The 22501-nt window shown below is 33.2% G+C and overlaps 3 protein-coding genes across 4 annotated transcripts; 1 reads left to right on the top strand and 2 right to left on the bottom strand.

Moving 5' to 3' along the window:
• Window positions 1–433: 433 nt before the first annotated feature.
• Window positions 434–10910, bottom strand: LOC140755899 (tubulin polymerization-promoting protein homolog). Its single transcript, XM_073091248.1, has 4 exons — window positions 10746–10910; window positions 4715–4858; window positions 2752–3033; window positions 434–1840 (listed from the first exon to the last, which is right to left on the bottom strand). Exons 2-4 carry the CDS (start codon window positions 4850–4852, stop codon window positions 1649–1651), a joined length of 612 nt encoding a protein of 203 aa, XP_072947349.1. The 5' UTR covers window positions 4853–4858; window positions 10746–10910; the 3' UTR covers window positions 434–1648.
• A 552-nt stretch (window positions 10911–11462) lies between these two features.
• Window positions 11463–17626, bottom strand: LOC140755910 (glycerol-3-phosphate phosphatase). 2 transcript variants are annotated; one of them, XM_073091261.1, is made up of 6 exons: window positions 17540–17626; window positions 17263–17423; window positions 16683–16843; window positions 15611–15748; window positions 14920–15263; window positions 11463–14628 (listed from the first exon to the last, which is right to left on the bottom strand). In XM_073091261.1, exons 2-6 carry the CDS (start codon window positions 17357–17359, stop codon window positions 14460–14462), a joined length of 909 nt encoding a protein of 302 aa, XP_072947362.1. In that variant the 5' UTR covers window positions 17360–17423; window positions 17540–17626; the 3' UTR covers window positions 11463–14459. The 2 variants fall into 2 exon arrangements, with proteins under 2 accessions (XP_072947362.1, XP_072947363.1); XM_073091262.1 differs by having other exon boundaries at window positions 17263–17420; window positions 17540–17622.
• A 259-nt stretch (window positions 17627–17885) lies between these two features.
• Dci (Dodecenoyl-CoA delta-isomerase) lies at window positions 17886–22264 on the top strand. Its single transcript, XM_073091349.1, has 4 exons — window positions 17886–18025; window positions 19730–20123; window positions 20477–20566; window positions 20988–22264. The coding sequence occupies exons 2-4, from the start codon at window positions 19746–19748 to the stop codon at window positions 21249–21251; spliced, it is 732 nt and encodes a 243-aa protein (XP_072947450.1). The 5' UTR covers window positions 17886–18025; window positions 19730–19745; the 3' UTR covers window positions 21252–22264.
• The last annotated feature ends 237 nt before the right edge of the window (window positions 22265–22501 follow it).

The following is a 22501-nucleotide window of genomic DNA, read 5'->3' as shown; positions in this document are numbered from 1 at the left end:
CCTCTTTTTTTGAAGTCGGTTAAAAACGACAAAATGGCACGACAGTGGTTCCATTGTAGTAACTACAAAATCATGTCTGCATAGCAATCGACCTCATGCACGGTGCCGCTTTTATTTGTGATGTGGTTGGTATCCTCCACGCTTAAAATCTATGGCAAGTGTGTTCCTGTGAATACATTTTCATACAAATTTGTACCTACCATTCTTAAAAATAAGTGCAAGAGTGGTCACGCAGTAGTCGTTTACTGTGGTGTGGTTGTGGTACGTGTGAATTGACACTTCAAAAACACTTGGCAGCTTTACTTACCAACCGCAAAGTTGCCGACGGCCACGTATTGTGTGGTCTCCGCGTTGAGAGGTCTCGAGTGTTTCGTCAATAAAGGGTTGCGTCGCGGGTGCATATTTAATTTAAAGGCGTCAGAAATAAAAATGCTTCTCGAATATAATATTTTTTTATTATCATTTAATAATTTAAAGGTACATTTATCACGGGTAGGGTAATTTTAAACATTTTAAATTTGTAAAATCGTATTCAAAACCTTGTACTTTTGATTTTTATTGGTTATGTTATAGAGCAAGAATGGGTAGCTACAATTTTGTATTTTTTTAGAATAACCGCTATAATACCTACCCTACCTTTAATGTTTTAGAAGACAAGAGATCATTTGCTAGCAATCTTATAAAATTGTAGTCATAAAACTGATATACATGTAGGTGGTTCACAACTATGTGAATTTAATTATGATTGATAAACTAAAAGTTTACTTTGTGACATGAAGCGCTGCGTGATTAAATATGTAATTATACAAGACCTCTTTAGCAAATCATGCAATTTCATTGTTATTATTAATTTGTAGCATTCATGTATTATGCTTTATATGCACTTTAAGCGCATTTGAAATTCATTAGAATTAACATATTTTATTACCAAATAAATTATGGTAGTTCCATTTAAAATGTGTTTGACATTCTCTTCATGATGCGGGCAATGCAAAATTTACTAAAACATTCGGTAGTAGGTATTTAGTTCTAAGTGAACCTAATTTAGTCACGACTAGACATCAAGTACCTACTTACATTTGAAATTTTAATGTCGTAAATAGGTAGGTATATATCATGCAAAAATAGGACAAATCTACTTAAACCTACATAAAGATATTAGATAAATGGGAATGTCATAAGTAGGTAGATACATAAAATACATTGGTTACGCAAACAAACATTCAAAGTCAATATACAAATAGTATTAAGGAATTAAGACTAAGGACATTCTAAAATTGAATATGAAAGATTTACAAGTAAGTGAGAAAATGGGCATAAAAATGTATTTCAACGATGTGATTGAGAAAACACTTGTTACGCTTAAGCTGCGTACTCACTAGCGAGCCAAACTGTAACCATTGAACCAAACACAAAGAAGTGTGAAAGTAGCTCGCGAACCTACCGCGAACGGCTCTCAGAGAGCCGACGATAACGCGTACTCATTTTGTAACAGTTCTGTTGTATTTTATTGTTGTTTAAAAATCGTTTAAATCACAGTGGACACGAGAATCGCCTAACGCAATGCGAGCGGCGAATCAACGACTGATAACGAGTGCTCCTGATTACAGTTACGTTCGTTAATGAGTACCTGGCCTTACGAGTACATTTAATGGGGTTTGCCATATGTATCCTTATGTTGGTAGCCGGTGACGTAGCCGGAGCCATCGACCATGTCCTTCCTACCGGCGATACCTTTGCCCTTGCCAGTTTCGTCAAACCGCTGCTTATGAGAGCCTGTATACTTGCTGGTGTCTGTCAATCTATCAACTGCTGCTGCCGCTGCTGGAGATTTCGTTAACTGAAAATTAAAAAATAATAAATTAATTATAAACACAGACCTGGTACAGGTGTGATGACAAATATAAACAACGTCATGGTTCAATCTCTATGGCTTAAGACTGAAAATTCTTCTTAAAATTCTCTTTTAAAAAAAAATCATATAGAACAAGGGTTATACCTGAACCGCTCACAGATATGTAGCCAATATTGAAAACTAAGATGGTCCCTTCATATATAAAAGTATCGTAGGTTGATACTTTGTATTGAAGTTAAATACACACTGGGAAATATTAATTATTCTTTGTAATTGTCAGTCACTTTCATACACAATTGTAAAAAAACAGCCTAAAATGCAGTTACTTTGAACTGAGTTGATGATAAGTAGGACACTTGAAACGAAGGGTGGTTTGACCCAATTTTTGTCTACCTACTCGTACCTAGTGTAAAGTGACAAAGAAAAGAGAACACAAAGATATCAGTCGAGACATCGAGACGTGACTATGCACGTTTTCAGACGCTGAGTACAAACATACATAGCTACGTACTTATTTGTAAACATAATGCATGTGAGCAAGTATCTTAATGTTTTCATAAAGAAACATAGGACAAAAATAAGTTTCTAAATCTTGCAATTTACTATCACTGCACGTACCTACACGTCAATGCTAATTGATTAGATTCATATCTTACTCAGCCCAGGCAGAATATGATTGTATGTTTACGTAAATATTTTTACCTAAATGAATCCATTCAATCGTACAGATATCAAGTCATTAAAAATCAGCTATCTGTTTTAACACGGTAGATTATAGAGATTAAGCAATCCGCCACTTTTGATAAAAGTAAACATAATGGAAAGTGAAGTATTTGATCCATATGTACCTAACAATATACCTATAGTGAAAAGATTAAAATAAAAGTACAACTTACGTGGGTGGTGATCCCAGGTTGACCACAAGTCGTTAATTTCTTCTTTATATCCTCCACTTCCACTTTCTTACTCTTAGCTAAATCGTCCAGGAATTTTTGATAGTCTTCGATGCCAACTTTAACGGATTTGAGTTTTTTAAAGTGAATAGCTGTGTCTGTGGTCGTTATTTTCTTGCCGTCTATAACTTTAGCTTGTTTCATCCATTTATCGCTTTGTGATAATGTGATGTGCTTTCCATCAGACTTTGGGTCTCCAAATTTGGAGAAGGCTTTGAAGGCGTCCTGAAAATCAATGTTATGTGAATAGGGTTGTAAAGGAGATTGATTATTAAAAACGGGCGTAATGTGTATCTTATGCTTAATAGATTTATTTACGCGTTTTATCGACTGCTTACTTACGTACGCAAATATTTTTGATCTTTACCCGGGAAGCTTAAATATATTCTTAAATCCTATCCGTTATAGCCTTATGTATTTAATCTCTGCCGCTGTGAGTATTTTTGGAGTTAAGCACACTTATGCTCTTTATTTGCTTTTAAAACATAAGTGTAAAGTGTTGCTGTTCACATCTTTGCTTTGCGACCTTACTAGGTAGTTATTTATAGAGCCAGTAGGCATTGCATGTCTGAAATCTATCCGATACCGCAGTAGGTACTCGTAGATGATTTCACGCTTCCTTGCGATAGCAACATTAGCAAGCCATTACCCGCAACAATAACTAGATTAACAATTATGATAACACAGTTAAATACCTTTTACTAAATTACCAAGACGTAAAGCCGAGATAATGAAATAATAAAGTGGTTACGCTATTTATTTGGGGAATACTTAATAATTATGATATGAACATCAGCGATTCACATGTAATAGATACAAATATACAGTTCGCAAGAATTGTTAGCCTTTATGCATAGATTAGTGAAGATACTTCGCCGCCTTGAAATTGAATGAAGCCAAAAACGGCTTATTAGTAAGTTCTTTTATATCACGGCGTGCGTAAATTGACGTTTTACGCACGCTTCGCGTGCGCAAAGCCCCCATTTCCGACCCCGTAATATAAAATTTTATACAACACGCGGACGAAAAATGTTTTTCTGACTCGTGTGATTGCAGTCCTCGCCTGCGGCTCGGCCTGCAAACTCACACTTGTCAGAAAAAAATTTTTCGTCCTCGTATTGTAATGTACTATTATATCACAGCGTGCGTAAATTGACGTTTTACGCACGCTTCGCGTGCGCAAAACCCCCATTTCCGACCCCGTAATATAAAATTTTATACAACACGCGGACGAAAAATGTTTTTCTGACTCGTGTGATTGCAGTCCTCGCAAGAAAAAAATTTTTCGTCCTCGTATTGTAATGTACTATTTTTTAATTCTTGACAAATAAAAACATTTTTACAGAAAATTTACGAATAAATAACTAATACTGCGTAATTTACATAATATATAAATAATTATTTCAAATATTTTGGGACATTTTAGCACGGAGACGTGGTAAAACTTTTTACGCAACTATTTCAGTTCTCAAAACTGGGTACATTTTCTTGTTAGGAGTGAGTAATCTTTAATAATCTATGCCTTTATGAATAAATTTATTTAAATCTAAGGCAGCAATGAATTGCAAATTTATGATGAGCTAGGTATGCTTAGGGTCATGATGAATCATTGTATTCCTCACACATAAGTACGTAGGAATCTAAACGTATAGATAGCAACTCTGCATTATTTTATGGAGTAGAAATTGTCATGGCGATATTTTAACCATGTTTTTTTATTTATACAATTGAAGTAAACGAGCATGCATTAGTACTACTGCCGCCCTGGCATACCTATTACAACCTGTAGGTAGTCGATCGCAGTTGCGTTGCCAATTCTGAGGACTAAGATCTAAGCAGTTAAACCACGAAAGGCTCTACCAGATTACCAGAAGTATTTTACAGATGGCAAAAATCGTTTAAGTACCTTAAACGGTATGACATTGTCATCATTCTTAGCGGGCGTGCCGTTGGCAGCACCTGGCGCGGAGCCGTTTTCCAGCTTCACATCTTTCACCTGCTCAGTCACCTGCTCCACCGCCTCCTGAGCCTGCTCTTCCGACATTGTGTACTGAAAGTGGAAGAAAACCCGTATTAAATACCATTCTTATTAATGAATACACTAAACATGATAACACCTAATAATATCAATGAAAATGACTATTAGGATGTTATGACATCATTATAAGTAGGTAAGTAGTTGAATATGTAGCCACTTACTACGTGACTACTTATAATAAGATTCGCAACCGCTCTACTCATAGTCAGAAAGTAGAATCATTATGTGGTACATTAGCATAAAAGAAGTTGTTAGCAGATATCTATGGTAATTTTAAATTTTGACAACGAATTATGTAAACTTCCTATGGTATGTGATACTATTCGGAATTTACATACTTATTGGAATGATATTTATCACGAGCGTACATAAAAAAGGAGAACGCTTCATTTTTTCACTGATAAAGTTCAGAGGAGAGTTCAAAGGAGAGAAGAACTTATTTCGGACCTTCTCTCCTTAGCGTAGAAGAGAAAAATTACCAACCTACTCGCGCTACACTAGTACCAATAGCTAAAGAATAGGTACGTCCATGGGATTCACTATTCCTAAAACCAATAAATCTAAATGCCAATGTAAATGGCTTGCTAGAGCAGGTAACTTTCAATGTCAAGGTAAAATACGCAAACGCAATCGAAGATGATGTCATTCAAAAGTAACCAAACACTGTTGTCTTATCCATCCAAGTCATTGACGACCTGAGTTTCATAGCAAATCACGTTTCAGCTCTAAAAGCAGCCGTTACATCACCGACCTTGGCCAACCAGTAAACATCGCCGTAGATTTATTCCGCGGCGAAGTCTAGTAAAAATTGTATGGCCATTTTATTTGAGACCAAAACATTCAACTGCATATATAGGTATTAGTTAGCAATATATTGAATGGCTTTGTTTATGACAAACGTAGCGCTACAAGAACGCTACCCATATCGTGGCATTCCTAGCTATTCCCCAGTCGCTCCTTAAATTCACAGAAAGAGAGTGATATCCTAGCCTATGTATTAAATAGAAGTTTAATTAATATTATAATGAATTTGAATTGAATTGAAAAGAGTAGATATTTAAACAATTGTATCTAATACGATAAAAAATCAACGGGTTCACTCCGGGCGTGCCAGCAGAAGTGAAAACTTGATGATTAACGTTGTGCATTTTTGTTCTACTACGCCGTGCCGGCGGTCTACTCTACATCCGTCTTACGACTTTTCGATCAGGTCACGTATGATGCGAGTTTAACCCATCACAAAAAGTGCACAAAGCCGCTAAAGAAGTTTTCACTTCAAAAAGTAGAGCATTATTTGTTTAACCGTACCGAATACCTAATTATGACGCCATTACCCACACATACGAAAACCATATCAAACTGTGTGCACACAATTTAAATAAACAAGGAAATGACATCAAAATCCTGATTTAGGCACGACCTTGTCGTTTAATAAAATCCTGTGAACAATAGCAAATTTATAATAAATTAATGTCTCAATTTAGGTACTGAATGTGGGAGCAAGAATACCCTATTACACCTCCGCATAGCTTTGTTGTGGGTGCTCTATTAAGTCTAGATTAAATGATCTGACCCACGTAAGAAGGCCACATGTACCGACCGTACACCGCAATTACCTATCCTAGGATAATTATAAAGGTGGTTATACGAAATATAATATAGGTACCAAGTTATTATAATCGCTTACGCAGCGAGCTATTGACGCCCATTGTATTAATATCAAATTGGCACCTGCGACAAGGAACATGAATTGAATCCATAATCGACTAGCAATCACCTGCGACGTCGTTCGCGTGTTTTCAATAATTATCGTTATTCGTATTTTCGACTCATCATTTTAATTTTTGAACATTTCCCTAAAGTATTAAATCATCATCATCATCAACCCTTTACTGTCCCACAGCTGGGCACGGTCTCTTCTCATAATGAGAAGGATTAGGCCATAGTCCACCGCGCTGGCCAAGTGCGTATTGATAGACGAAAGTATTGAAATCATAATACTTTTTGGTTAATCGTAGTTGGGTAGATATATTTCTCTTCGAAAACATCTTAAGACTCGTTACGGTTCTCCAGGACTTGATCTATTTGACCCTATATGTCTATTTTGCCGCCCCTCATTGTTTGCCGCTGTGGGCAAATCCTCGGCTTGCCTTCCACTAGTCGAAGACAGGATTTCATATTTTTAGATATTTGATTTAATAATCTACCTATATCAAATTAATAAATATAATCACACATCCAGGCACTCATTTAATATAATATTGATTACGTAACCCAGGATGTCAAACCTAATTTTCCCCCTATTAATGGAACTGTGAAGGTCGTTTGCCAAGAATCTACAACCGTACGTGTTGGGTACGGGACGAATGAAACATCAAGACTGCAATCGCGTTGATGACGCAAGCCTCATGCTAATCAGTTTCCATTTTTATTTTTACCATAGGCACCTACTAAACGCAAATAATACCCGTAAACATTGTAACATTTCTGCGAATATTAAGCCTTATACATAATTATAACATTAGTTACATAGCTGAAATTAACATTCGTAAAACGTTACGCCTATTGAACGACATAAATACTGCATGTCACCTTTAAAATACCGCAAAGGACAAGCACATTAATTTATTACAAACGTAATATGCTAATGTACAAAAGATGTTACATCGTACTTCCGCTCGCGACTTTGTCTGTCTACGCCTTACATTAAAAATATTTCGTGAAAATTCTAATAAAACAGACTACATTTTTTTTATTATAAAATCTCGACAAGTATTTTAAAACCGAATCTTTGAGCTTGGACACAGCACAAATAAAGTGACTAAAATGAGCTTAGAAAAACATAGTTCCATTTTATTCATATACATTTTTATGTGTGTAAATATTTGGATAGAGCTCTTCCGGACATCAAAACGTCAGTACTAATAACCAGTGGCAATTTTCAAGAGTGTTTTCTATAAACTGCTAACATACTCTTTGGATAAGAATTTGAATTTGCAAGTTTTAACACAAAACTATGTAGAGTCCTTTGGACTTTAGAATAATTTCTAAGCAAAAGTATACTGGAGGATGTTTCATAGGGTTAAATTATAAATATAGCTAAGAAGATAACAATTATAGTACAATCAATAAATAGTTATATGTATTAGAAAAAAAATACTGCCGTGTGTACCGTCATCTAATATCACGCTTTAAGTACTTTGCTCGTATCTCAGTAATTACGGTAACAGGATAATAGGTAATGAGCAAAATAATCAATTAGTAGCAATAATCTATGGTAGCAATTAGAACCACCGGTAAACATAGATAACATATTTCGAAATAGAATACATACATATGGGATACGCGTTACGGCGTGACCTACTCCCGACAATGAGGTCATTCCTCAACAGCTGTAGATACTTGCATAATATATATCTACCACACCAGTATGAGTCATATCTGTAAAATTGAACAAACATTCCTATATATATTTCCGTGATGCACAGTTAAAAAAATTAAACGCCCTTCCCGTCTCTCTTGGGAATATGTTTTAATTATGATGTTCACGGAAGCATACGTTTTACGAATATTAGAGACAATTTTATGAACGTGACGAAAATATTTTGGTCAATGATGGTGCATTATGCATCCTCAATGAAATAAATAGGCACCTAAAGTTTATCTCTAATTTATATTTCTGTCAAAGCTGTTATATTTATTTTAAGTATCGATATAGAGACTTGAAAAATTTATAGACTCGGCATTAAGCTAGAAAATGTTTCTGAATAGGGCCTCTTACAAATGAAGGGAAAGCAATGCAGAGTTGATGGAGATAAACTCAAATATAGAAACTTGCAAGGCCGTTAACACTTCATATGTTGACTTTTTCACACGGTGTTTCACTTTCAAGATTTCCCTCCATTTGAAGAGAACCACTTATTTCTCTAAACATTTTTCTCAGTTCGTGAACCTCTTCAACAAAAAATTTCATAAGAACTGAAAACTTGCATTTTCCTTCGGTCGCTTACTACGACGATTGCGTTCGTAACCGTATAGGTAAAAATAAAATAAGCTAAAAATTTATATTCGTTATAATTTGCAATTTCACGGTACAAGGTTGATAGTATCATAAGTCATGATACTCGTAACTCTAAGGTAGTTGTTAGTTCATGGTTGTTTTAATAGTTGAATTCACGTGTTTCGTTCATGTAGGTACATACTAAGAATTTTATTTTGTTACATAGATAAGTATACTAATCTATGTTTTGTTATAATAAATACATTCCCGTCTTCACCAGCATCATCCGTAAAATAGTTTCAGTTAGCTGTTCGTTTCATATTTACATAATTTCAGCTCTTTATGACAATAGAATTTAGGAGACAGGAATCTAAAACATAATTATACAGAAGATAGTAGGTATAAAATAAGTGTTATTTTCACCTCAAATTGTTTTGGTTTGAATCTAGTTAGATTCAAACCAAAACAATTTGATATTTTTAGTTTGTGTAAAATTAAACTAAGTACTTGGAATAGTTTGGTAAACATAACCAGGAGTTCGTATCTAATAAAACTAGATAGTTAAAATACGTAAGTAATACAAAACAGAACAGGGGACCATTATTAATATTGTGTACACACATCGACTTACCCACTGTGAAAATGAAAACCACGATGAAATCGTGAAAGCATTAATGAAAATACATAAGAGAGTCCAAGCTCAGTAGATCCTTGCATGACGTCTTATCTAGATATAGATACCCATTTTGAATATAAAAGCGGTAAGAACGTAAAGTAAAAACACACAACTTGTGTTAAAAAGGTGAGTTTGAGAGCGATGTGACCGACGTTTTCGGAAAACTACATTAACTTGTCTTGGAACGGTTATAGTACATTTTCTTCTAAGATCTGTTAAGTCGTAGTTATTTTTAGCGTGACCACGTAACTATACATATTAACTGCTAAATATACTATAGTAGAGATAAGTTAAGCCGGTACCGTAATACATTTTGTTTTCATAAATTGTGAAGGTCAGTGCACACAACTGTGACCGTTGTCTTATCACTAAATTGCATGAATTTGTCTAATACGAGGAGTTGCTGATAACGAATATCGCCAGGGAACTTGATATTATCACATAATTTATTAATTTATCTAGAAAAGTAGGCAGATATTACGCGATATGACAACGACGGAAACAAAATAAATCCATGGTAACTCTTTTGTTTTGTTAATTAGCGACAGTAAGAACGTATTTACTTAAATTACGCCATATCTTACTCGATAACGTGTAATTTCCAATCAATAAATTTATAGATATAATGTACCAAAGTAACGTAAATGTTTAAAACGAATTTTTATCGGTTTTGCTAATATAAATAACGGTTACATCATGAGTGTATTATGTACGAAGTAGGTATTTGAAATACATGTTGAGATCATCGCAAGTGTAATAATTGTCTAGAATTATGGGATCTTTTATATTTGTAAACTCTAAGAATATCCAAATCTCCGATTCTAATTCTATATTCGTCCATGAAGGCGCCATAAAGGATCGGGATGGCGCGACGGCGTCTAGTAACCCTCATGTATTAAAACATGATTTTTTGTATAATACTTTACAAAATATGTTCGTAAGTACTACAGATCATATTAAAAGATTTTAAAGTGTAAAATAAATAATCCAACACTAATTGATTACCTTTTCCGCGGAACAGAAATGTTGAGATTAAATTTACGTCGCAGGAATTCCTGTTTAGTTTCAGGAAACTGAAAACAAACATAAATCGTTCCCGGCCCCCATCGTTTATTGTGCGCCTAGTACACTGAAACGGGCGCGTGCGAGTACTTCTTCGACTCTACCTAAATTTAGTTTCTGAAACCTATGCAATAGAATCTATAAAATAAACGTGTACTTACTGATATTTGTAGTGTAAATTGATAGGTGATATTTCACACAGCGTAAGATTAAATATATGACGGCACGCGTGTCACACGGCTGTACTGATACTGAGATACTGCCGGCGCCACCAAGAGCCGCGAACTGTTTTGTTGACAAGCCTCTTAAGATTGAACGCGCCGCGGCACAGCGCATGCGTCGTATCTTTATACAGCGGCCATCATTTTTGCATCCCCTAAGAGGTGCTCGATCTCATTTTCGCAATTCAGTTTCATGGAATGCTTTTTAGTCTACTCTGTTATCTATAAGATGCATTTTGGACGTATGACGTGCAAAAACGTAAATAGTAATTATCTACGTAAAATTTATAGATAGGGATTTTAATTATCTTTATATCATTGGGTATAATAATTTTTACTTTAGTTTTTTTTTAAATACACTAAAATTTGTAAAATTGAGTAGTAATATCTGAATGGTAAAATTAGGCTCGAAGGACCAAAAAGATAAATTGATACTCATATCGATGCAATTACAATATTTATTGAATACTTATCTTATTAAAAGTATTTTTAATACTTGCTTGTAATAAGTTAATCAAAGTAATGAATATGAATAAATTAAGGAAGAATTTAATGAGCAAATTTATTTCAGTTGTTTTGCCGTTAGTTTCATTCTAGTATTAATACATCATTCTAGTATTAATACATCATATCTAGTATTACTAAAAATAATACAAATAATTTTGTAACTAATTTATTCGTATAAAAATCACTTTTTGTACACACATCAAATGCTGTATATTATAAACTGTACATGTATTTGTACTGTCCTGAACACAGCCGCCCTGATGCTCCACTGATGCATACTAATACTTGCTTTCAATTATTATATTTGTTATCTGAGTTCTACTACATTCCTAGGTATAAATCTTCGCTTCGCCAGCGTGGTAGAGGCATATGATTAATAGTTAATAGCTGAGAAATAATTTATTAGTTAATAAATATAATATGCCATCACCTACATAACAATCAATCTTAGTATTCAGCAAAGGCAACGTATAGGCTTCAGGCAATCAGGTAGACAGCACTATCGTTAACTACCTTTATATTATGAAATTCCAATCCACAATTTTCGTATACACACCAATAGCTACCAGATCCTAAATTGATATTTTACTGTCCATCAATGGAGCACTTAATACGGCTTACATGCTCATACTCACGATGTATATCACTAGACATATTCAACTAAAAGCAACAAATATATTAAACAACTATTGTCTATGATGCAAGTCTATGGTTTTAATAATTTACTTAATTTTACAAATACCGCGTTTTATCTATTGTATACCTATTATATTAGAATACGCCGTGAAATAGTTAAGATACAAATTTAGGCCCCATTGTATCCTACAGACAACGCGCGTGCCAGACACGGGCCGTAGCAGACAAAATTATATTTTTCTATACATTTTAACAGACACAACCCGTGCCAGTGCGGTTGTTTTACGGTACATATAAATAAGTTAATACACATTGTATAAGAAAATCAAATAAGTCTATGGAAGTTAATGAACACTTCTTCAATAGGCTAATAAAAATCACAAAATCGTACATACTGTACAATTTCAAGCGAACACATTCATGTTGGATAATTTATTTGTTTTAATTAGCTTACAATGTAATATACAAATATGTATATAGGTGAAGATGACATTATAAACCTACCCAGTATCTATTTTTGTACCACACTGCCTCTATTGCCAGCAGTGGCCATTTCAACAACAATATTTTTTTAATTTATAAAGCATTGTCCCATTAACAGTGGTATTCTATAACATAACAACGTCATACAATATTATAATCAAGCTGTTTATTTCTTTTTTATTATTACTTTACTTAAGTATTCAAAACAAAGCAAGACAGTAAATGGAAAATATGCCAAGAATTCCAAAACTTAAAGCTTAAACAGACTGACGAATGTTATGGTTGAAAAAAATACAAATGTGTATATTAATAATTACTCGTAGTAAAACGAAAAGGAACCCCACGTATGTATACCAACACTTTTAATATTCCGAAAAAGAAATCAAGTGAAATTAAAGCGCAACATGAACTCATTTATATTTTTTTTTATTTAGCTTAAAACTCGACTATCACAAAATCGACTTCATGTTCATTTAACTAAGTCCAATTTAGGCTATATTTTTCCTCTGTTAAATTTAACATGATGGTCTTAGCACTATTAAACTTTTTCTTCTACAAGTGAAAGAAATAAATTCATAAGCAAGTACTGACAATACAATAAAGCGTGGCATACATTTTATAATTCTATAATATGACTACACTCAAACAAATACAGAAAGGCCTACGAATCTTATCGGACTCATTATGACGCCTTTATCCAAGCTAATTAACGTTCAATCTAGGCGTATGAGCGTGAAATTTTCTGCACCGAAGACCAGCTTACAAAGTATCACTATAAAAATATTCCGTATTAGGAAACTATTTTATTTAAAACAAATGTATGATCTGAAATTAATGGGCCCAAGGTAAATAGGGATAATTTAAATGCGATGGATTTTTTTACGAAAAATTTAACCACCAATTAAATACTTCTTACTATTAGAATGAATAACATACTCGACACTCGTACATATCGGATATTAGTGGCATCGAAATTTTTGACTGTAAATTGTAATATGACGAAAAATGACCTTATTACAACGTGTACAGATTTCTTAAGTAATTATTGTATAACTACATAACAATGCTAGAATACTACAAATTACAACTGTAGTTGTGGAATACTATTTAAAATGTCATGTAAGACTAATTTCATTATTTAATCTACTTTGTCTATACAGTGTATAGAAGGCATAAATTTTTTGTTTAACAAATTGTTTTCTATTGAATCATCAGATCTTTTTAAACATTATGATGGTAATGTACTAAATTAGTTAAATAACCAATGATAAAAAGAGAGAATTTATGAATACTAGTATAAGAATATAAAAAACACAAATTTGAAGAGTATTAAGTTGGCAAAATTATTTTATCTGGGTTATTGAACATAATATTAGGCTACAAAATAAATAAAAAAATATATTAAAGGAAGTTTGCACTTGGTGCATTTTCTACCTCTACAATAACTTTATATGATCACAATAAAGATGAAATGATTTGTTCCTTGGTCTACAAATACATTGTTTAAAGCAAAAAGCAACAAAATTGTCATAAACGACATTTAAGCCTAAGTATTACCGTTAAATATGCTTATCACAATTGCTCAACTATAAATTGACATTACAAATTTACTAAAATGCAGTGTCCGTCCGAAGTTCTCGGTTTCGGCCGCCGATTCGGCCAAAATGTGCCGAAGTTGTGGCCGAAAGTAAATGTTTGTAACAGGCGAAAATCGCGCAGGAGGCGCAGGAACACTCCGTTTTGGGCTTGCGTTATTTCAGAATATTATATTTCACAACAGGCAAGGTATTTGTAAGTCTTTAGAAGTTACTTATACAATCAACATAAATTTACAAGCTAAAAATTACGTGAAAGTTAAAATTATTGTTATTTCCTTTTAATCATTCAAGAACTGATTTTTATGGATTTTTAACCTTTCGGTTTCGGCCGAAGGTTGTGGCCAACAGCTGGTTTATCGGCTTCGGCCAGAAATCGAACTTTAGTTGGACACTGCTGTAAAGCCTCTGCGAGGTTATTGTACTATGCACATTACGAGGTTAAGGAGATCAAATCCCCGAGCTTCGGTAAAACCACATCAGGTAACGGTGGTTTCTGCTCTTTCCTCATCTTCTCCAAATCTTTGGTCGACGTCACACCACTCAACACCAGAAGCGTTTGGAAACCGCATCTTACACCAAACTCAATGTCTGTATTACATCTGTGAAAAATAATATTAAAATAGTATATAAAAATCTGTATAATAACTGTATGCAATTAGTATATAAAAATCTGTATAATAACTGTATAGTATTTCTTTCGTGTGTAAAAACTTTTTTTTATTACAGTTCTAAAGAGTTTCAAAAATTATTGTTAACAATTTGTTGGTCAATAAATATTTTGTGAAATTTTAAAATCAATTAATCCTATTATAATTAAATAACATTTCATAAAATCTAATAAATTAATAGGAGTTTTTCTACTCTTGGCCTAATGGTAATTTTGTACCCACCTATCACCAATCATCAAAGTCCTTGCAGGATCCAAGCCTGAAGATTCCAAGAACTTCCTCACATAGTCATTAGGTTTCCCCAAAACCAATGCTTTCCTCTCAGAACATGTCTCAACAGCCCTGACCAATGTGCCAGTGCCGGGGACCACAATAGAGCCAGATTTTGGGAACCTCTCATCTGTATTGGTTGCTATGAAAAGACACTCTTCCGAAGCAAGATATGATGCAGCCTTCATGAATTTGGGATAGCTGACATGTTCATCATAGCCTACAACAACAGCACCAACTTCCGGATCCAAATCAGATGGCTTCATGTTTTTAAAATCTGGTTTAACATTATCCGGCTAGAAGGAAATGAACACTCATGAACTCATAACATATTAAGATAAACCTAAAATGTTATTTTTTTTTTCAATATTGCTATATTTACTAGGCAACTATTTGGTATTAATTTTAACTGGTTGTTTTGCAAAAAATTGTTTATCATTTTTCCCAAACACCCCAAAAGAAATATTACTCTAAAATTTATAAATTTAATAATTATTTTTAAATCAAATCCAACTTGGTATATTATTATTTTATTCATATGTATGTTTTAAATCTTATTACTACTTTGAAACAACCAACATAATATTAGTATCAATTTTATATATGAAAATATTAATCACATAAAATTTGCAATATCACTTACTCCGATTCCTATGTGTCTAATCCCCACAGCCTTCAGCTCATCCCCAATTCCGTTAGATCCAATCAAATACACTTTCTTTTTGAAACCAATACCCTTCAGATAGTGTGCAACCAAGTATGCCGTTGAAAGGATTTCTTCCTGTTAACATTAAGAGTGTGTATTACTCTTGTACGCAAATATAAATTTCCTTTGTATACTTCATAATAATTGAACATTTAATTTTAATTTTGAAGGATGTAGAACCTTTTATGGTTCGTCTCCGGCGGCACCACCGCCACACCTATTTCTACCTAATAACAGCAGTGTTAGGCGCTGCTGTGTTCCGGTTTGAAGGGTGTGGTAAGGGAGACATACTTTTCCGAAGCGTTCCAGCTTAGTCCTCAGGGGTAGCGGCGCATCTGTGTCCGACCTCAGGTAGGAATATCTAATACTATCTGGGGTTGATTACAGATGTCCATGGGCGGCAGTAGCCACTTACCATCAGGTGGACTGCATGCTCATCTGCTACCCTTATATTATAAAAAAAACAAAAAAACATTAATTTTATAAAGTAACATATCGCCGCTTGAAAGATAATCAAAGTAATATTTAATAAAATTTACAGTTGACTAAATTGAAATATGACATTTTCATTTCGTTAAAAAATATACATGTTGATCATATGATCTAAATTCAAGGTGGAAAGCAGAAAAATGCAGTATACATAGAAAATAATATTCACATTTTTCTACCATGTCTAAGTTTACTAAATCTAAGTACATTTTGTACATTAATAATTTGAAATTTTTTCAGTACATTGTTTTCATAATTTTACAATACCCTGTTAAGTTATCTATACTAATATTATAAAGAGGAAAACTTTGTTTGTTTGTTTGATTGTAATGAATAGGCTCAAAAACTACTGGACCGATTTTACAAAATCCTTTCACCATTTGAAAGCTACATTATCCACGAGTAACATAGGCTATATTTTATATGAAATATATTTGATAAATAGATTTTGAGGCCGTACAACGTTTGCCGGGTCAGCTAGTAGTTATATAAAGTTGAATCAACACAAGTTAAAGTTTACCTGGTCAGCAATAAAGCCCAACTGTTGGGCCTTTAGAGCAAAATCACTTCTTATCTTCGTTGAGTTGTTGGTTACATAAAATATTCTCTTTCCCAATTTACGGAAGTAATTCATAGCTTCTGCAGAGCCAGCAATGGCATTGTTATCAATCCATAGAACTCCTGGAAAGGTATAAAGAAAATTTATTAAAATTTATTTTTTAAAATTATACATGTTACTGCTCATCATCTGTCTATGGTCTAAAGCTATAGAGTATAGCTAATAGCTATAGAATAATTGTTTCATAAATTTATTTTTCTAAATGTTATGAACTTCGATAAACAGAATATCCTTTCTTCAGGACACCTAATTGTGTAATTTCCATTAAATAATGCAAGATATACTGCTACCCCTGAGAACTAAGTTGAGACACTTCTTTTAAATGTCTGTACCTTACCACACCATTTAAACCTAAACATAACATTTTAAGACCGTTTACGTAGGAGAATTAGATGTGGCGGTAGTAACTATAGAGTGGGACGAGGAAGACTACTTACCTTTAAAGTTTAACATAATAATATTAGTAAAAAACATAACTCACCATCACAATCCGTTAAAACAGTGTCGAAGGAATTCAAGAACTCTTGAACCTGATCCTTAGAAGCCTCTTCCAGGTTAAACACAGCCGACTTGAACATTTTGCTGGCGGTACTAATGCCTTTTCTTAGAGGTGACACTTCTATTCCGGGACAAGATAACCTACTAATGCAATGTAAATTATATACTTTTAGTACTTTAGCGACCAATTTAATCATTCTTGTTATTTAGTTTTCACTTTAGATTATTAGTTTATATAATTTAAGACAATAAAGTCATACCTCTATTAATTATATCATTAATTTATTTTTATCAATAATCCTTATCCAGCTACGGTTGACAAGGGGAAATGCAAGACATGAATGTCAAAATGACATGTATCAATGTATGATGTCACTGCACTCACTGCATTGAAGCACAGACTACTTAGAGGTCCTATATGCATCGAAGTCATAATTTTATTATTATCTTAAAACTGTAGTTTTTGCTCAGAATGTTAGGAAATTACTTAAAAATATTGGTTAACATAGTAACGTTTTTACAAACTTAGAATGTTTCTATTTTTATAAGTTGCTATAATTTTTAATCTGTCACACTAGTACAATTTGACATTGACATATTTATAAAATATTTGCCATAACTTTAATCAGCTGTTTTATTCTTATATTGCTCCCACAAAGTAATAAATAGAAAAACGTAGCGTAATAATAATCAGTAATTATCTCAGAGTACGTACGTGAACAGGTTCCTTTTACGAAGTTGGTTAGGTACGTAACAAAATAATTACATTTTATAGTTTTGAAATTAAAGTAACTACATAAAAAGTACTTCTTACTCATAACAAGTGCTTCAAACATAATTTCATTACAATAAATAAGTACATGTGTACTTATTTATGTATTATATCCCAAATCTGGTATATATAGCCGTGTATTATTTAGACTGATAATTTTTTGTTGATTTGTTGAAGATATCAAATGAGATAAGATCAGGTACGTATGGGTTACGTGTTACAGGATAAAGTATCTCCATATATATTTTCCAGTTACATACCTATTTATTTACGTTTTGTTATGCTCACAATCATACAAAATGGAATGCACAGCAGATATAGTAGCCACAAATACATAAGGTCTACTTTATTGGATTTAGGAAGGTTTTTTTATAATCTTTTTATTCAGAAGTTCCCACTGGATTATCAGATTGAACCATAACGAAGAAAGCCCGGGTTTATCTTGTATGGAAAAGTGTGATATGGGGTTTGACAAGTCTAATTTAACAATACTAATAAAATATTACTAAAATCCGGCAATACGAATCGGAATGACGGCAATGACGCACTTTGGTTTCCGTAACGTTACAATAATTTGTATTAAGCGTCACAAAAAAGGGATTCATTTAATTTAGTTGGAGATTATGTAAGATCTATAATAATGGCTCAATGAAATAATGGCGGGCCGAACTTGGAATCATGACGAAGTAAAATGGAAAAGCAAAAATAAAATACGTTATCCTACAAACAAAAATATACTTAGATAAAAAGTCAACGGTAGAACAAAATACGTAGAAAAAATTACAGATTTTTTATTTCGGAATTTTTGTTTTTTTATTACTATTTGTCATTATTTCCGCTTAAATAATACATCGTATTTAATTTTAAAACCAGATGCCTACAGTTCAAAAGAGAGAGCCTTGAAAGATCAAATTGACAGACGGACGAACTGATTCCATACTAAACTAAAAAACTTCACCAGCTGATATCATTATGTAAATCCTCGCGAAATGTACTATACAAACATTATTTTTTTAAATATGAAGTTGTTTTCCACATTTTGATAAAAAGTTGTAATTGATAAGAACAATCACTGTTTGACTTAACTATTTTCTACGCGCGTTAAAATCCAAGATATTATTAAAGTAAAATAATGTTAAGCATTGTTATTCCCTATTTGCCCGTCTTCATAATGTATAATAGCGACACTTGCACATCCATAGTTTAGCTAACGTACGAGGTACCTTATGTATATCTTTGATGGAAAAGTGGACATTAAGAAATCCTTAAAGCTACTTACACGCTACAACGACATGATTGAACTGAATGACCAGATCACAGTACCAATCTGCCTCAGATTCCGCATTCGATCCTCAGCCAGGCAGAGATGTAAAATTAAAAGTTATATGAATTTGTTTTGAACCTGACTGATTGAGGTACTACCAAATCTATAGTTCCTACAATCAGGAATCTAAGTTGTTGTTTATTGTATTCGTAACAAACGATATTTATATACTATTAGGTCATGTAAGAAACAAAAATACATTTAATAAAGAAAGTAATTATAAAAATCAAAATAAAATGAAGGTTATTTGTCTACAAAGATTCCAAAAGTTTTTTTTAATTGGTCCTACGGACTCCTACGTGCTAAAACACGACATAATAAGGCAAATAAATCATTTGTATTATTTTTTTCCAGTACTAAGCCGTGCATAATGGACGTTTCTGATTCAAACATTATAGAAACAGTTAATGGGAACGTTAAAACAATACGATTTAATAAACCACGTAGAAAGAATGCCATTAGCATCGATATGTATCGTAGAGTCACTCAAATCCTGAAAGACGCGTCGACTGATGAGAATATTTTCATGGTTGTGTTAACTGGTACCGGAGATTTCTACAGCAGCGGCAATGATCTAGTAGAAGCTGCAACACATACCGATGAAAATGGATTTCTACATATCCTCGAGGAGTTTATAAAAGCATTCATTTTATTCCCGAAACTGCTAATTGCGATTGTCAATGGTCCGGCAGTGGGAGTGGCTACTACTACTTTACCTCTCTGTGACCTAGTTTTCGCTTCCGATAAGGTAAGTGGGACTGATTTTGCTAACTTTTTTGGCCTCCCCTTCCCTAATTTGATGCCGTGATTACGTCTTCGATTTGGTTTTGGCTTCTGAAAGTTGACTACGTAACTCTTTATATAGTATGTAACGTAAACAAATTAATACTTGATATACCTACCGTTTATGTTATATGCTTTAACTGTGAAGAAATATCACAAGGAAAGCTACAATAATGAGAGTTCATTAACAAAATTTCCTAATCATATGAAATCTACAAAATAACATACTTAAGTACTTTTATTCGATACTGACGTCGAAACATAACTTTTTAATGTAAACCCCAGTATCATTTAATAAAGATTTTTTTTTTGTTACAGGCTTACTTTTACACACCATTTACAAAATTGGGAATTATAGCCGAGGCGTGTTCTACCCTCACATTTCCAAGTCAAATAGGAAAAACAAAGGTATGCATTATATTACAAAGTTATACCTACTGTTTACTCGCGTTGTGTAAGTAACTATAGGGTCACTTTAGGATACCATTCAGTGTTTAAATCAGTTTTGTATCAACGTGTATTAGGCAGTAATTGTAATATGCAGACATTTAGCCGGGAAATACAATAAAAGCCGTTTTTACAAAAAATCTTCTCAGCGAAAAATAAATCATAACGTTTTACTTCGTCCAAGTCGTCAATTTTGCCGCCCCTAATTTTTGCCGCTCTGGTAATTGCCCACCTTGGCAAAAGTGTAGCAAAACATATAACCGTCTTTAATTACAACTGAAGGCCTAATGGCAACTAATATCCTGTTTGGTACTTCTAAGACAGGTACCTATAAGAAAATTACTGAATAATAGTGGATGTATTTATTTTTATATTTTTTCAGTCAATAGAACTACTATTACTTAATTATAAGATGCCCGCAAAAGAAGCACTAGAATGTGGATTAATCAACTACATGCACACACCCGAGGAACTGGAAGAAAAAGCGTGGGAGAAGATAAATGAGATATTGAAATTGCCGTTGGAGCCTGTCCTTGTCACTAAAAAGCTATTTCGAAGAACTCTCCTGGACGAATTGTTGAAAACGAATGAAATTGAAATAGCAGAAATTAAAAAGATTAGGGCCAATTTAAAAAGCAAATTATAAAATGTGAACATAGTTTCATAGAAAAGTTCCATAATTACGTTTTATCTCCGTATAAGGGCTTCTACACACTAACGTTTCCCAGCGATGGATGTACGTACACTGTAGACTGCTCTGCGACAAAAAAAAATGACGAAGGGCCGCGGAACCCCTCATTGAATTTGCATTCAGATAAAGACGATAATTCCGTAAACTGTACTTCAATGTAATTCAATAGAAATGTGAAAAACTTCAGTTTTTACTCTTCAATACCAAAATCTTTAATTGAAAAAATAACAAATTTATTATATACTTAAATCCTTGTTGTAAAATAAGCTTTCGAAAAACCATACCATCCTAATTGGATTAGTAGCTTTTCATAAAATCGCGGACATACAAACTTACAGACATACATATGTACAAAAAAGTATGTTATGTTGAATACATAACATACTTTTTTGGAACCAGTCAATAAATTGTTGTAAGTAAGACACAGTAATTTCCGCTAATAAAAGATTTACGGGGTGTCGTTGCATTGATCCAACGATTGTACTATGACGCTACGTTAGCTACGCGTATTGTCGAGGCGTCGCGCACATGTCCATGGATCGCGTACGTTGGAAAACAGTGTACTAGTGTAAAGGACCCTAATCTTATAATAAACAATAATATGTACCTAAGAATATTTTAAGTAATAAGTTTATATATTGACTGAACTTATTTTAAAAAAGTATGCTTAATTCCGAAAAGACTGAATGTCGAAGCATTTTATATATGAGATTAATTTTTCGCGCATTTTACGTTACATTATATAATTACTTTGTTACATGTACTTTACATGGTATAAAACACATTTTTGTGAATATATTTTTTATATTATGTTTTATAAGTTTTTCTATAGAAGTATGATATGATGTAATACGTATCTACATATGAATATTATTCATTATAAATGTACTTATTCGTTCAAAACAAACTACGTGTAAAATCTATTTGAATTGTATTGTATAAATATGCAATAAACACATTAAATAGTAGATTTACTGTTGTTCTACTCTGACCTTGATTTGTGATATGTCCTTTACGTCATCTATAAGCACTTAAGACGAACATGTTATGATGGCAATATTTGCAACACATTTTCATAATGAAAAGATCAATAATACCTATGGTGGGATAAAATTGCAGAATACTGAATCAGACAGTTATGTCTATCTACAACGACAGGAGATCTTTGAAATTTAACTATCAAAATTTATTAAATATTATTCAAT

The sequence above is a fragment of the Epargyreus clarus genome, unplaced genomic scaffold (genome assembly GCF_041222505.1).
Source record: "Epargyreus clarus isolate Ecla_fem2 unplaced genomic scaffold, WU_Ecla_fem_2.2 ptg000034l, whole genome shotgun sequence".
NCBI classification, from domain to species: domain Eukaryota; kingdom Metazoa; phylum Arthropoda; class Insecta; order Lepidoptera; family Hesperiidae; genus Epargyreus; species Epargyreus clarus.
Note: the sequence above shows the minus strand (reverse complement) of the source record. Positions and strands in the feature narration are given on the sequence as shown.

Bases quoted from the DNA above. Each gene is read 5' to 3' on its own strand.
- LOC140755899 (XM_073091248.1), bottom strand. From the start codon at position 4,852: ATGTCGGAAGAGCAGGCTCAGGAGGCGGTGGAGCAGGTGACTGAGCAG. The intron at 3,034-4,714 runs GTACTTAAACGA...ATTGATTTTCAG, and splicing joins ACAATGTCATACCGTTTAAG to GACGCCTTCAAAGCCTTCTC. The intron at 1,841-2,751 runs GTAAGTTGTACT...TTTAATTTTCAG, and splicing joins AACCTGGGATCACCACCCAC to TTAACGAAATCTCCAGCAGC.
- Dci (XM_073091349.1), top strand. From the start codon at position 19,746: ATGGACGTTTCTGATTCAAACATTATAGAAACAGTTAATGGGAACGTT. The intron at 20,124-20,476 runs GTAAGTGGGACT...TTTTTGTTACAG, and splicing joins TAGTTTTCGCTTCCGATAAG to GCTTACTTTTACACACCATT. The intron at 20,567-20,987 runs GTATGCATTATA...ATATTTTTTCAG, and splicing joins GTCAAATAGGAAAAACAAAG to TCAATAGAACTACTATTACT.
- LOC140755910 (XM_073091261.1), bottom strand. From the start codon at position 17,359: ATGTTCAAGTCGGCTGTGTTTAACCTGGAAGAGGCTTCTAAGGATCAG. The intron at 15,749-16,682 runs GTAAACTTTAAC...TAATGTTAACAG, and splicing joins TGGGCTTTATTGCTGACCAG to GAAGAAATCCTTTCAACGGC. The intron at 15,264-15,610 runs GTAAGTGATATT...ATTTCCTTCTAG, and splicing joins TTAGACACATAGGAATCGGA to CCGGATAATGTTAAACCAGA.